Source organism: Fusarium solani (assembly GCF_023522795.1).
Source record: "Fusarium solani strain SB1 chromosome Unknown bctg00000004, whole genome shotgun sequence".
Taxonomy (NCBI): domain Eukaryota; kingdom Fungi; phylum Ascomycota; class Sordariomycetes; order Hypocreales; family Nectriaceae; genus Fusarium; species Fusarium solani.
Genome location: NW_027072152.1, coordinates 256,318 through 270,909, shown reverse-complemented (window position 1 = coordinate 270,909; position 14,592 = coordinate 256,318). Strand labels below are relative to the sequence as shown.

At 47.6% G+C, this 14,592-nt stretch overlaps 6 protein-coding genes across 6 annotated transcripts; 2 read left to right on the top strand and 4 right to left on the bottom strand.

The window, feature by feature from the left end:
• Positions 1-436: 436 nt before the first annotated feature.
• On the bottom strand, positions 437-1,063 carry MRS44_007137 (uncharacterized protein; the record flags this gene model as incomplete). Its single annotated transcript, XM_046277052.2, has 1 exon — positions 437-1,063. One exon carries the CDS (start codon positions 1,061-1,063, stop codon positions 437-439), a length of 627 nt encoding a protein of 208 aa, XP_046129334.1.
• Positions 1,064-2,015: 952 nt separating this feature from the next.
• On the bottom strand, positions 2,016-3,003 carry MRS44_007136 (uncharacterized protein; the record flags this gene model as incomplete). The annotated part of the gene is made up of 2 exons (XM_065620412.1): positions 2,016-2,234; positions 2,284-3,003. 2 exons carry the CDS (start codon positions 3,001-3,003, stop codon positions 2,016-2,018), a joined length of 939 nt encoding a protein of 312 aa, XP_065476484.1.
• Positions 3,004-3,782: 779 nt separating this feature from the next.
• Positions 3,783-4,604, top strand: MRS44_007135 (uncharacterized protein; the record flags this gene model as incomplete). The annotated part of the gene is made up of 1 exon (XM_046277053.2): positions 3,783-4,604. One exon carries the CDS (start codon positions 3,783-3,785, stop codon positions 4,602-4,604), a length of 822 nt encoding a protein of 273 aa, XP_046129336.1.
• Positions 4,605-4,886: 282 nt separating this feature from the next.
• MRS44_007134 (uncharacterized protein) lies at positions 4,887-6,853 on the bottom strand (the record flags this gene model as incomplete). Its single annotated transcript, XM_046274058.1, has 4 exons — positions 4,887-5,057; positions 5,109-6,375; positions 6,430-6,790; positions 6,850-6,853. 4 exons carry the CDS (start codon positions 6,851-6,853, stop codon positions 4,887-4,889), a joined length of 1,803 nt encoding a protein of 600 aa, XP_046129337.1.
• A 1,842-nt stretch (positions 6,854-8,695) lies between these two features.
• MRS44_007133 (uncharacterized protein) lies at positions 8,696-10,571 on the top strand (the record flags this gene model as incomplete). Its single annotated transcript, XM_065620411.1, has 3 exons — positions 8,696-8,720; positions 8,768-9,405; positions 9,465-10,571. 3 exons carry the CDS (start codon positions 8,696-8,698, stop codon positions 10,569-10,571), a joined length of 1,770 nt encoding a protein of 589 aa, XP_065476483.1.
• A 3,380-nt stretch (positions 10,572-13,951) lies between these two features.
• On the bottom strand, positions 13,952-14,249 carry MRS44_007132 (uncharacterized protein; the record flags this gene model as incomplete). Its single annotated transcript, XM_065620410.1, has 2 exons — positions 13,952-13,987; positions 14,046-14,249. The coding sequence occupies 2 exons, from the start codon at positions 14,247-14,249 to the stop codon at positions 13,952-13,954; spliced, it is 240 nt and encodes a 79-aa protein (XP_065476482.1).
• Positions 14,250-14,592: the final 343 nt, after the last annotated feature.

The window sequence follows — 14,592 nt, the reverse complement described above, 5'->3', positions numbered from 1 at the left end:
GGCTCACAGTTCTCATCTTGCGTTTCTGCCAGTGCAGCCCGATACGCGTCGATGATCCGCCATTGGAAAAATCTTAGCTCTGGGGCAAATATTTTTTGGATGGATTTGACATGTCGACGCAAAGTGTGCCGTGCATCCAGCGTATTTATGGCGGCTTCGTAAATATTGGGTCAACAGTTTCCATGATCAGGGGTCAGATTGCTTGCTCCTTTGTGCTCCTTGCTTTGTAGATTGCCAATTTACCCGGCCGCCCCAGGTGCCATACAGGCTCTTAACAGTCTCGAGGCTGAGTTGGCCACCCTCATCGCAAATACCTCACGCTTTAGGCAACCTCTGCCTTAATAGTCTAGAGTTGGGTGGTTCATTAAATCATCTCTGGTAGCTGTACACATCTACATAGCCATGCCATCCCAGCCAATTGTCCAAATACTAGCACTCAATCTGCATCGCTCCCTTCCCACACCTGTTCGTCAAGATCCGCCTGATGGACCGTCCAGGTCATGCACTGAATACCTCGGAACCACTCGAGCTCTCCCCACAACTCCAGAAGCTGGCGTGTCTCCATTCTCATCCAGCCCCAGTACGGTGGTTCGTCACCCTCTCGCAGAGGAATCTCCTCCCGTGGCGTTTCTTCAGCGTCGACCGCCTTGACGATGAAGGTACCCTCTCCAACTTGATTGAGCACGCCTTCATCGGCAAGCAAGAAGACGAAGCCTGATTTCGAAGGCATGGGCTTTCCACCCTTGCCTTCTTTGTAGATTTGGCACAGGGCCTGTCGATCCAGACCGCTCAGCAGAGAGGGGTCAGACCGGGCGTCCAAACGGAAAAGTGGTTTGAGCTTCTCGGCTGCCTCATGGTCGTCATATGTCATAAGCTCCTCTTCGGCATGTCTCTTTGTAGCGGCCAGCAGTTTGTTCCAGTTGTCATCGGAAGAAGGGCCGTAATAGGTGCGGTAGATAGTGAATCCCCAATTAGCGGGCTGTTGGATCTCCTCAAGAGGTTCAATACTATCCGTGTCGGGGTACTGTTCAAGTCCTTCTAGAACGCTCTGCAGGTCTGGCATTGCATTCCAATAAACAGGCTAACGGTAGCGTGGAAAAGCTGTGCGAGAGATAGAAGTGTGAGGAGAATAGGTGTGATGTTTTGGAATATTAAAGGGAGCAAAAAGAGAAGGTCATGGAGCTTTTAACAATAAAAGATCGCTGTTAATTTAATATTGTTTACATATATAGTCTGTTACGGATTGAATCGGACGAGGCCTCTGATTGGCCGACGCCGGCGGATTGCTTCCGTGATATACCGCGTTAGGCAGTCATGTCCTCGATGGATCAAGGTCATCGGTGACCTTTTGGTCAAGTGGCCAACTGGCCTTGCTACCCTATAGCCACTGCCGAGCTGCACTCGTAATATATTCTCTAACATAAATATGTTTTCATGCAATTAAACGCCACGCTCTGGACGGAGATGCTGCCATAGTTGCTTAATTATTTTTGAAACCGCTGTTATCTTTGTATTCTTAAAAAGTAGCAATATAGTTGTTAAGGATAACACGATCACTAGAAGAGTAGTTTAGTTTGTGTATAAAGAAGAAAAGGGAAAGGTAACTCTGTTGGCCGGGTAATAATACCTGTTTTATAAATGCACCTTAAAATACTATAATGTTTATTGATATATCCCGCCTTACGTAAAATTGGAAATTCGTCCAAGCTCCTGAATTGCCCAAATCATAGCATGTTAGACAGGTTATAACCATGTCACCAAAGCTGCACTGGCTGCAAAACTCGTGCCGTAAGCATTGGTAGTGTAGTATTTTATACAGCACGTCAGCGGGGTTTAACCCGCAGATGTTTCTCCTTTGTTTAGCACATTAAACATGGTTAACCTTCAGATCTGGCACTTAAGCTGGGGGCTGACTATATTGTGTTAGAGGCTTCGAAATTCGCCGCTTTCACTGAGCTTGACGAACACGAACCAAATGATCAGGTTTGCAATTGCTAATTGCTCGAATTTACTGATTATACAACATCAGAAACTTGCGCCTCTTGTATCAACTCCTCGATGGTCCGGAACTTGACGTCGCCAAAAAACTTGGCTCGTTGTTTCTCAGCAACGTCCATCGGAACCAACCCTGCCCCAGCAACTGCCCATTCATCAATGCTTGCGATGTATTGCTTGTCGGGATCCGACCCATCTTGAACCGTCTTCTCGATCTCCTCACGGGAAACAGGAATCCGCTGTTGTAGTTAGTGGCCGAAAATGTTGCGATGGAAATGCTATCCTCACCTCGATTTTCAGGTTGAGCAGCTTTTCAACCTTGGGAATCGCTTCAAGCCATGTGCCCGTCTCGCCGTAGACGTAAGTGTACTGATCCCACTTTGGATGCTTGACGAGTTGCACAACCGCTTTGCTAAGATCCCTCGCTGACGTCCACGTAACTCTATCACCGCCGGTCCCCGGAATCCGGCAGGTTGATTTTTCGAGATCGAGTGGCCAGGCTAAGTAGGGTCGAATGTAGGTCTTCTGGCCTGACGGAAGGTGGACAAAGTAATCCATTAGCCAGCCTTGGTTCACGGTGGTCCACTCGACTTCTGACTGCTGGCCAAGTATTTTCCGAAACGCGTGACGGGAGTCGGCGTGTCTCCTAGGGAGGTCGGGGAAGCTTTCGACATTGCCAATAAAGTCACTGGGGATTAAGCGTTTGCATGTTGATGACTGACGACACGCATCCAAAATGGCCTGGTGCAGAGAGACAAATGTAGGGGCATCGTCTGCGGTAAGAGTCGAGACGACGGTGCTGATCTCAAACTTGCCAAACAGCTCGACCAGATTCTCCTTTGAATAGCTCGGAACTAGATGGTATTGAATACCGAGTTCGGAGAACCAAGGTCGCTCAGTACGGGAGATAATGTGGAAATCGTGCTGGCCATCACGAACGAATTCTTCAGCCAGGTAGCGAGCAATGTCGCCTGACCCAGCAACGGCAACTGGAGGAAGTTTTCCCATCTTGGCGAGAGAAAGAGAGAGGAAGAGAGATGTCGGAGCAACTTGCAAGAGTCTTTAGCAGTAGATTTTGAGACGTATTTATAGCATACTACAAGCAAGAAAGACGCGTAGGATTTCTAATCTGGGATGCAGCCATGATCCACCTTGAACTAAGAGAATTGCCTTTTTTGGCCTCAAAGCGAGCTTGCATGACTTGGCTGTAGTGGTTACTAAGTCTCAATTTGTCATCAAGAAACCGGTGATCGTTTCCCCGCCCGTGATTCTCTTCTCTTCATCTCATGAGGTGTTTTATTGCAAAGTTCGAGTTGCTGCGCTAACAATTGCATATTTGTAGCCCATCAATAACTAACAGCCTAACATGACCATGATTGCATATGTGCCTTGATCTTACCTTGGGCACTTATTCGATAAGATCCCGCACCCCGCACTCGTTTGATAACTCTAATACGGGTATCGACGCTTCCCGAATCGCTCAACCGTTGTTAGGATGCGATGGCCCGAAGAGACTTCAGCCGAGAAGTCGGCAACAGGCTGAACCAACCAACCAACCCTTGCATTCTGTGGCACCACCCTGCTCCAGGAACCGACTTCCAGCCACTCAGGTTCGACCTGTCGATAGCATGATCATGCAAGACCCTCGCTTCGAGTAGACGAAGTTGTTCTCGCCCCAAAACCCACAATCTGTCAACTGTCCGGAATCACAAACCGTCACCCCCGCTCCCTGTAAAAAGAGGAGTCACCGCAACCACCACGAGACTAAAACCACGACGCAGTCCAATATGGCCGACTCGAAGACATCATCCGAACCGAAGCGAGAGATGAAGGTGCTCGCGCTGGGTCTTCCGCGCACCGGATCCGCCTCTATTGCTGAAGCCCTGGAAATGCTGGGCTACCAAAATGTCCACCATGGAATGAAGGCCATCGACAAACTCGACGACTGGAAGGTCATCAACCGCGCCGCAGACGCAACATTCCCCGTTTTACCGACGTACACCGGGAAGCCATTTTCCCGCGAAGAGTGGGATGAGCTTTATGGTACCTGCGAGGCCGGCACCGACATGGCCGCTCTGTTTGCAACGCAGCTTGTCAAGGTCTACCCCGAAGCAAAGGTTATCCTTGTCGTCCGGGATTTTGACAAGTGGTATGCGAGCTATAGCGGCATCTTCGACCAGGTGTGGAGCTTTCCCGCTGATCTTGCTGTCAACTACGCTGAGCCGCTCATCGGATCCGAGACGGGTCAGGCCGCTAGGAAGGCGATCTTAGGATTCTTTGAGGCTAAGAATGTGGATGAGGCGCGCAAGAATGTGCGTATGGTGTACGATCGACACTATCGAGAGCTGAAGGAGATTGTGCCACCCGAGAATTTGCTCGTTTATCGTATGGGAGAAGGATGGGGTCCAATCTGTGAATTTTTGCACAAGCCTATACCCGAAGCAGAGTTTCCTCGAGTGAATGAGGGAGCAGAATTCAGGGCCAGGCTAACGGCAAAGATCAAGTCACATATTGTTGAGGGGTTGAAGGTGGCTATGCCGTGGTTTGTCGGTGCGGTTGCTGTGGGGGCTGGAGTGACCGTGGTAGCCAAGAGAGCCAGGTTGATCTAGCCTTTGTGGGAAGTTCATGGAGGAATAGCCTACATTTGGGCCTTTGAGGGTCGAATATCGGACGTCACTAGGAGATGGAGCGCCATGGTTGCATCTGTAAACGATCTACTCAACGACCAACACGTTGGCATCGTCACTAGCTCGTCTAAGACTTAGTAGTTTATTTTGGCAGCGATTATTAAAACACGATCACGCCTTTTGGCTACTACCTGAAGCCTTTGTTCCCCAAACCACTGCCCTACACAGTTGGCTTAGCGAGGATCGAGACCTGATCAAGTCTTTTTATACGATATCAGTTTTGGTATCCTTGATTCCTTCCTTTCTGTTTTCTTCTGTCGAAGAGTCACTGTCTTCCTCATATGTCATGAATTCTTCATCATTGATGTGGTGATGGCGGAACCAGAAGATGACTGTTTGGACAAACAGGACAATGGCTGGAGCGGCCCAAGCCCACTGTAAGAAACTGTTAGCATGTCTATCATTTGGCCACGAAGGAATACTTACAATCAGATGAGGATCTACAATGGCTGGAATCAAGATCTGCGCGAGTGCCGCCGACAAGGCTTGCATGGCTAGAGAAATAGCGACAACGATAGACTTCATGCCAGGAGGTGCCCGAGAATAGGCAAGTTCGTACGCAGTGACAGTACAGAACAGCTCAGCGATGGCGCCGAGCATGACATTGGGCAATTGCCACCAAATGGAGACAGGGGAAACATCGTCGCAGGTGGATGCATGGTAACCACAAGGCGACGTCTCGTAGACTCGGTATTGCACTATCGTTCCAATGACGCCCGAGATGGTGGCCAGAGTAAATCCAAACGTCATGCGGCTGATTGGTCCAAACTTGATGCGGCGTCGGTGGAGGAAGGGATACAGGATGTAGGTCATGATGGGTGCAACCACCATGAGCGTCAAAGGGTTGAAGTTGTGAAGTAGATCATTAGGTGCGCCCTTGGTGGTCATGGATGCTCCTTGGTTGGATGAGACTGCGCCAACACCGCCATCGTTAAGAAAGAAGATCGGCAGGTAGAGGAAAATCTGACAGGCCGAGAGAGTTCGACGGGCGTCGTCGACGGCTTTGTCGTTCCATGCTACCTTCGTGCCCTTTGTGGCGAGGGTCGAGGCTTTGGCTGAGTGGAAAAAGTCCTTGGCCCAAAGCTTTCCCTTGTTCTCCTTGGTAGCGATGGCGATGATCTTGAAGAAGTTGTTCAGGTCGGATCCTTGAGGTGGTGTCCTGCGCAATGTCTTGTATCGCCACAAAAGGAGGACAGGGAGGAGGATGTAAATTATGCCAGGCAGCAAAAAGGCGAGCCAGAAGCCGACGTACTTCTCGATGTAAGTGGTGGCAATCATGAAAAAGGCGCCAACGTTGATGCACATGTAAAAGATCAACATGATCCTCTGCACCGTCGTTTCGGGATCCACGATGACACGCTCACCCGACTTGAGCGTCTTGACATACTCCTTCTGGTGTGTATACTGATCCACGATGAGAGGAACGACATTGGGCTTGAACAAACCAGCTCCGATGGCGAGAAGGAAGAAGCTGATCATGAAAGGAGCCAGACCGTTTCCTGCTTTGAGTACAGAGGGGGCTGCACCACCGACCAGGATGACATGGGCGAAGCCACCGATAATGACGCCATACATGATGGCTCTGAAACGGCCTGTCTTTGTGTCTCCTAACCATGCGCCAAAGATTGGGATGATGTAGGCTAGGAAGTTGAAGAGGAGTACCATGGCTGAGGCGAACTGAAGGCCTCGGTCCCTGTAGATAGATCTAGTCAGTCGAGTACACAATGCCATTTTGGGGTTGCCTTACAGGGCACCAGCGTGACCGTTCGGGTCATTCTTGGCCACAGCACCAGCGCCATTACCACCCTTTGGTAGCGGAAACTGCATAAAGTTGTTGAACACCGTCTTAACGCCGTAGAATGAGGCTCGTTCTGCCAACTCTACGATGCAGAGCAGGTAAGAAGACCAGGGAATACGGCCTGCCACCTTTCGCAGGCTGTGCTGTTCTTCAGGGCTAGGGGCCGGATATTCTGGGTCTGCATCCCCGGCGGGTAGACTCTTGGCTTCATAGTTGATTGATGGTGCCTTGGGGTGGCTTTCGGCCGAGTCGTGTGTTCTGTCGGGCGAGAGCGACAGGTTGTCACCCTCCTGGGGCTGTGTGGGGAGCGCTATGAGATTGATTAGAAGTGTTCCGAGAACAATTTTAAACTGGTTGACACCAGCTTACCCATTTGTTCTTCGCTTGTTTTCAATGTGCCACTGACCACAATACCTCAATTTCTCTGTCAAGACTTTTGCTTTCAAGGCGTTCCTCCCCATTTATCATCATTACAGTGGCAAGGGGCCCTCTCTTTCGGCCGATGTCGCCATACCCTCCGGATTTACACCATGGACCTGCAGCCAACAAAGGCAGGGTTTCGACAGAAAAGCTCCATCAAACAGAACCAACAGCATACGACCTCTGTAAATAATGGCAAGACGACCGAGCTGTCGCCGAAAAAGTTCCTGCAACCATCGCGGCCGCCCCGGTGTGTGTGGAGGTTGGGGTGGAGAGATGACAGGCAAGCGACTGCGTATTTTGCCTATCTGGGAGATTCACTTACTGCTCACTGGCGAGCATTTTATGGCTCTCCTACCGTATCAGGGACAGGTGCGACAAACATCACTTTCTGCGCGTATTGTGTCAACGCTATGATGCCGAATTCCGACCAACGGCCTCGGAACAGCAATGATCGACCTTGAGCATTGAACCTTAAGTTTTTACCCCATAGTAATATCCGAGGAGGGTAAAAACAAGTCGGCCTCACAACCGCTCTCCACAGCTAGGATCGGGTAGGGGTATGCCACGCCCACCTACGTTGGACTAGTTTTCCAGGATAGTGTAGCGTTTGTGATTACGTATTAAACTAGTTATCCTTCCTTTACATACAAAAGGATTATGGGCACAAAGGGTTTGATGTCGTCATGAATCGATAACTACCTATGCTATTGTAGTTAAGACTGATGCCAGATAACATTACAACTCAGATGTTGGGTGGGTAAGAGTCTGCTACTCTGAGTGACCAGTTGAGCTGCACATCGTATTTAGTTGCCTTGTATTTCATCGATAGAGCATGTCGCGGCTCATCTCCTCCTCTACTAGATAACTGTGACTGAGCTGGCACTTTCCTTGGTACTAATGATTGTGCTAACCCGGAACCGCTTCTACTCGAGATTCTTACTACTTTGCAATTATATGGCATTAGATTTGCTGCTAATCCTGTGCGGATGACTGTCTGCTGCTCGGTGTCTGTCGCCATGAAACTAGATACCTATGTAGGGCAGGCTTGAAATATTCGGCATCTCCTAGGTTATAGACCTGGTCTAAATCAGTGGCCGGCTGCGATAGGACACCATGAAACAGCTTGTGGTCAACGAGGTCTGTGACAGTGTTGATGAACTTGATCGTTGAGGGACATGAAAGCTGCCCCATTAAAAAGTCAACCAAGGCCTCCTAAAGTCATTGTGTCTTTGATATTATGGCCGGTAGCTCCTCTTGGAGACGTCACTGATACCAATAAAAACTCCCAAAGCGACACCACTTGAGGCTTGAGGGGGCCTTGTGCATTGGTTTCGCAGTGAGGTATTATTAGGTTCCCACCAACCAAGTCTGTAGCGAGACAACTGTGGAGCCTATTGGCATCTTTTCGGCCATATTGATGTTACATTTCGGTTACGATTGGTCTAGTGCAAGTTTGGAGTTTTGCCATGTTTCCCTGCCCCAAGTGGTATCAGACCAGATACCCAAAAATTGCCAACCATCGAGGCACACAGGCGCGCTAGGTAAAAGAAAAACTACAGTGTTTGGTCGTATGATTATCCGTATAGTTGCCTGCGGGAGCATGATAATCCGTCTGTCCGTCCACAGCTGGTCCCTGTCGCTCCCCAGTCTACAAATATCCAACCACCACCCCACTTGAGTAGCCTAGTTGTTCTCACGCTTCAAGTCTTGACATCCGTCGTCTTATTCGTCTTCAAAACTATGCCTACATGCCTAGGAAAGAGATGTGGCCTTTGCAATTTTTGCTTTCAAGATGGGGACGCCATCGTTCCTTGTCAGTCCGCACTTTTGTCCATCCATGACCTGGAAGGCTGACCTCGACCAGCTTGGGGATTAGAAAAGGGACAAGTTCAATACCGCTCCCAAGGGCAATTCGATAGTAGCGACGGCCACGAATACTTCCCGTGTCGTGACGCCTGCTACGAGCTGAATCGGGGTCACGGTTATCATGCTTCTTGTCTACGAATCTTCGCCCCCGAACCTACCAATCGCTTGGAGAAAATACTTCAGTACACATTCGAGCCTTCACCTGCCGCAGAAAACCGTCGTTTCCGCTGGCTCCAAAACCAACTGGTGTCCGCAACAGAAGAATCTGTGCCTTTGCCACCAGAGGTCCGAGCCAATGTTGCTCAGCATCTGCTGCCAGAGTATGCCGCGGCAAGAAATATTTCACTTGGCCGTTTGTCGGATTCTAGGTCGTTAGTAAAGGTTACCACTCCTATTGAGGCGAGTTATGTCACGTTTGAAGGAGTGCCATACCTTGACACTCTGACCAACAAGACGGAATTACCCAACAATTGGGTCCCTCCCAGAGTCCTATACGTGGCCTACGAGCGCCTGGGTATCCGAAAGTTAATATTCTCCTCATCTAATGACAGCCCCAAGGTCAACTCGGTTCCCGGCGTGTGGTGGGAGACACTACCACTTTCGGGGCAAAACGGGGCTTTGCAGTGTTTCCACGACGTATGAAACCTCTCTAAAAAGCGGCATCTCGGGGTAAACCAGCTAACTAGAGTTCAAAGGGTCTAAAATTGACCGTCCTGCGCTACATCGACGAGGCTGGAAAAGTGACTCCGATCTATCGTTCGGTGTTTTCGACTCCGCAATCCCCTACTGTCAAGCACCGGCATGTCCAGTTCTGCAGAACCACAAATTTAGCAATGGGGCGGCTGTTATTATTCCAATACAACCGTCCCGAGATCACGGGCTTCTCTATCTGTTGCAACCCTGCACCAGTCTCGTTCCACGCTCACACTTCGGAGGACGACTTGTTATTCTACGACTCGGCTCCCCACGACTCAACCTGGGTCTATGCCCCACTCAATGAGAACGAACGCATCGTCAATATCTGGATGAGGGCTACAACATTGAACCAAATGTGGTTACAATCGGATACAATGAAGACTATTTATGCGATGCGATTTCTCTCCAGAGAGGACTTGGCCAAAAGAGAGGTGGCCTTGGTCTTCCAGACAAGCCAAGGACGCATGCTATTGTTTGGAGGGCAGTGGAGTAGAGATCTCCCCCACCATGACTGGACGCTTCTAGACGCCCCGGATGGGAAACTCGGGCACTTCTTTTTCGATACCAATCCAACATACACTCCCACCCTTTCCTTCGACACCGAAAGGCCAACTACAGCAGACCCAGTTTTCGACCTCCCCGGCGTACCTGAGGCCTCTTCGCCTCATCCGAGCTTCCAATCCTCTGATGGCTTTTTCTGGTCCAGTGCTTCTGTTGAAGATGTTACGGGAGTGAGACCGTGTCGTCTGGACAGCAAGATCGTGGGACTTTTGTTCTCTTATCTGGATGGCAGCTCAGCAGCCATCGGTCAGGTCCGTCTTGACCACCTTGATGCGCTGCTCAAACGAGTTGACGGCGGAAAGCTCTGCCTTGGCTTTACAAGAACCACTGAGAATTGTCCTTATATAGCTAGAGTCGAAATGTTGGCCGAGAAGTCGGACGGTCTTGTCAAGGGCCAGCAAGACAGCGTGGACATGTGGTTTGAAGTCTCCTGGAGCGGTACAATTGAATGGTGGCACTCTCACCGGCAATGTCAGGTCTGGCAAGACGGCCGCCAAAGCTTGGATATAGCCATATTACCACCAATACTTCCCGGTTGTTATTGAGGATAGACTAGATGACCTTGAGTGAATTCTCGTTCTGTATCTTGTGTCTTATTATTATCATCATGAATCAAGACTACACAAGATGCCATCAGCCACATCAGTAAAAACCCACTCATCATTACATGACGGCATCAAAACAACCATGTCATTTCTAGTACCATTAACAACATTACCAAAAGCACGAATGGTGAGGCCTTGACATACGAATAAGAGTTTGATGGCAAGAGGGGCGGATCGTTAGGGTTAACAAGCACACCGATAAAGAAGGTATCTAAGATATAGAAGAGGACGGCTCGCCAGAAGACCTGTTTGACTGCGCCAGGTAGGGCTTTGGTGCAAGGAACTTGGCACGCTGCCTCTGGCTGGCGATCCGGTTGATCTGAAGGATTTTAATCCAATAAGTAAGCTATTCTGGCTCCGAAAGGCGGTTAACTGAGTTAAATTAGTAGATTAAAAGTGTAGTCAATCTCCTCTTTGTAGAGGAATGAAATATTTTATTTGTCTGCATTATGTCCTCATGCAAAGCCAGCTGTTGTGAATAGATTCTACCAATCCGACCACACAATGGAACTAGGAACAGAGGTACTGGCATTTTCCCTTTGAGGTAGTAAATCACCTTCGGTATAAACTACAAGATCCTTGATATCCCTGTGCCGAATGACTGAAGTTATGCATGATACACAACTCATCTTATGCAAGCTCAAGCTTCGACGCCACTCAACTTAGGACAGCTTTTGTGGCGTTGAGGATGGTACAACGTGGCTGGGGATGACCTCATCCCAGATGCATTGGCCAACTAGCCTCAAATCGAGAGCAACGTTTTGAAGATAGGGATAAATACACGTGGATAAATGCCCACCCAATTAACTTGAATCTTGGCCGTCCAGAACGTCAGCTCTCTGTGGCTCACAGAAGTCATAAGGGTTTTGAAAGACTTGCCCATTGTGATCAGCGCTGGCGACGATGACCTAGGTCTTTCGTTCTCTGGTCTCGATCTCAAGGAGGGACATCGACAATCGCCTCCCCTCTTCATTTCGATGACACCAAGACGGCCCGTCTCTGATCTCACCGCTTCCTTTGTTCGTCCCAGGCAGTAATTTCTGGTCGAGAACTTCAAAAGAAGCCCCTTGCGCGGTAATTTCTAATAGCCTCCCTTTTTGTATTAGAATCACATCAGTATAGGGTACGTACTTGAAAAGCGGCGACAGTCTTAGGGACCTATTAACACAAGGAGTAGATTTCAAAGCCAGTGAGATTTCAACCCGCTATTCTCATCCGCGGCAATTCTGTAGAGTTAGACGAAACCGTGATCGAGTAAGCATCGGAGGCCATCGGAGGTCATCGTGATCAGACATGCTAATTACTTTTAGGATAGGACAAAGGAAGAATCGCAGTTCAACAATAAGAACGTGGCCGAAACAGTATGAGTACCCATAGTTCAATGGTATGCTGATATTGATACCGGAGCACTGCTGTGATGCATCCAAGCAATGCTGTTTAATCGAAAGATGGCCTTGCCCATGAATTGGCAATCCGACGCCGGAGGATTCATGGCCGCTAGGGCGGCCCGAACCGCAGCCACGAAAGCGGCGCACGGGAGTGGCGTAATAGCGGGCCCCTGCCAGGCTTGTATCGGGTATCAGGTTACTTAGCAACAGACGTCATCTTGAAGATGGGCATGATAAGATTCATCATTAATTCCAAACATGGGTCATAAGTAGTATATATGGCAGATGCCCTATCTTAAAAAGAAGTATTATGATTATTAATAATTAGTTATATATATACCTCATGAGAATCGCTATTATCTAAATACTAATATAGATATAATACTAAGCCTATAGTGCTATATATTTAGTACTAATAGCTAGGTTTTACTTGGCTAGCTATTCTATCGTGATCTTATAATAGTTCTAGATTGACGCGCATATAGTAGTACTTAATATAAGATAGAACTTCTTATAGTTGCTAACTATGCCGGGCTAGATTAGCGAGGGTATTAAAATATTATTGCCTAGGTTAGTAGGGGTTCCGCTAATGATATTAATATATATATAGTAGTTAGCCTATAAGGCGGTATACTTAGAGCCGACTGCGGGATTTTATTTAGCAAAGTTTGCTATAGTGATCTTATAGTAGTTCTAGATAGATATATAGGTAGTAGTTAAACTAATAAGGTGAAACTTATTATAGTTACTAATTATGCTAGCTTAAATTAGCGAAGGTATAAAGATTTTATTTAAGGGCGCCTTTATAGTTATAGGTATATTTATTATGGTCTTAGTAGGGGGCTTTTAGTTAATAATAGTAATATAGATATAGTAATTAATTAATAAAGATATATAATCCTTTTTGATAGCTAGGTTTTATAAGAGAAAGGTTATGAGAGGGAGGTTATAGTATGACTTAATAGATATATAGGTGGTTATTAATATAATCTTATAGAACTTCTTATAGTTCTTAACTATGCTATTTTAAATTAGCGAGGGGGTCTAAATACTATTGGCTAGCGCCTAGGTTATTATTATGGGCTTAGTTATTATAGTGGGCGGTATCTATCCTTTAATACTTATATAGATATAGTAGTTAACTTATAGCGAACTATAATCTTTGCTAATAAAAAGGTTTTATATAAAAAAGGTTATAAGCGATAACTTATAGTATAACTTAATAGAAGAGTAAGTAGTAATAGATATAATTTTATAGAACTTATTATAATTTTTAATTATATTCTCTTAGATTAAGGAGGGAGTCTTAATGCTGCTTATCGCCGTAGGCTTTAGTGTAATTAGAGTAGGCTTAGTAGTAAGTATACTAGGAATACATATATAGTAGTAGGTATTTGCCTAAATGCCGCTATAGTCCTTACCTATGGCCGGGTTCTACTTATAGAAGTCATTAAAGTCGAAAGTACTATACTTAGCTATAATCTTAGCGTAGGTATCGCCCTTAGCCGCGAAATAGAACGTAGTATAGCTCTTAATGAGGCCTTCTTGCGTAGGACTAGGCTTTAATAGACCTATCTCTATGGCCATCTTAGTCGCAGTAGTCTAAGAGGGAGGGCTAGTGGGAGTTTTAGGGACGCCTATATAATAGTAGGTATTAGCCTAGAGGCCGCTATAATCCTCCTCGACGGCGGGGTTCTACTTAAAGAAGTTATTAAAGTTAAATATCTTATACTTAGCAATGATCTTAGTGTAAGTATCTCCCTTGGTAGCCTTATAGAAGGACATATAAGTATCAATAAGGCCGTCTTAAGTAGGACTAGGCTTAGAGTCCTTAGTAGGCTTAGGCTTAGTATCCTTAGTGGTTATTACCTTACGAGGATCGTCATCACGAGGGAATCTATTGTTGACCTCGACATAGTATGAGTGGCTAACCTAAATGCCGCTGCAGTCATCTTCGACACTGGGGTTCTATGGCTGTCTTAGTAACACATTGAGGACTAATTGGGATAGCATCTTGGTAACTTACATATTCCACAAACTGCTCGTGAGTGAGGCCCCAATCTGATTCGAAAAAGCCACAGTCATACTTCTCATTAATGGCCGTGTCCCAATAAGTGCAGTCAGAGGGGATTCCTGGGTCGGTTGGACCGTCCTGTCGACGGATCCTCCGGCCCCTAGCCGCTGTAACACCAGTGACCAATAGGCCTTGGGCGAGAAGAGAGAAGTGCATGGTGGAGAAGAATACCAGTTGAGAAGATTGCCTGGTTGCACCAAGTGACTGGAAGTGACCGACAGGGAAGATGGTACAACGGGTGCAAGAGTTGATGCTTAAATATACTTTTTAACTTGCTTGATCATCTTGAGCCTATGGTTTGATCTCGTATAGGAAAACTACTGCCCCCGCAAACCCATCGGGGTGGCCTTCGATAATTCGGTGTCGCTTGCCACGTTTGCTTAGCCACTTGCCTGTTGGGGCCGACGGTCCGTCTCTTGGTCGTGTCATGCCAAGTTTGATGATCGAGCGAGTCAAGACACATGGGAGAGGAACCTTTGGCGGTCAGCCCGCTTTGCGG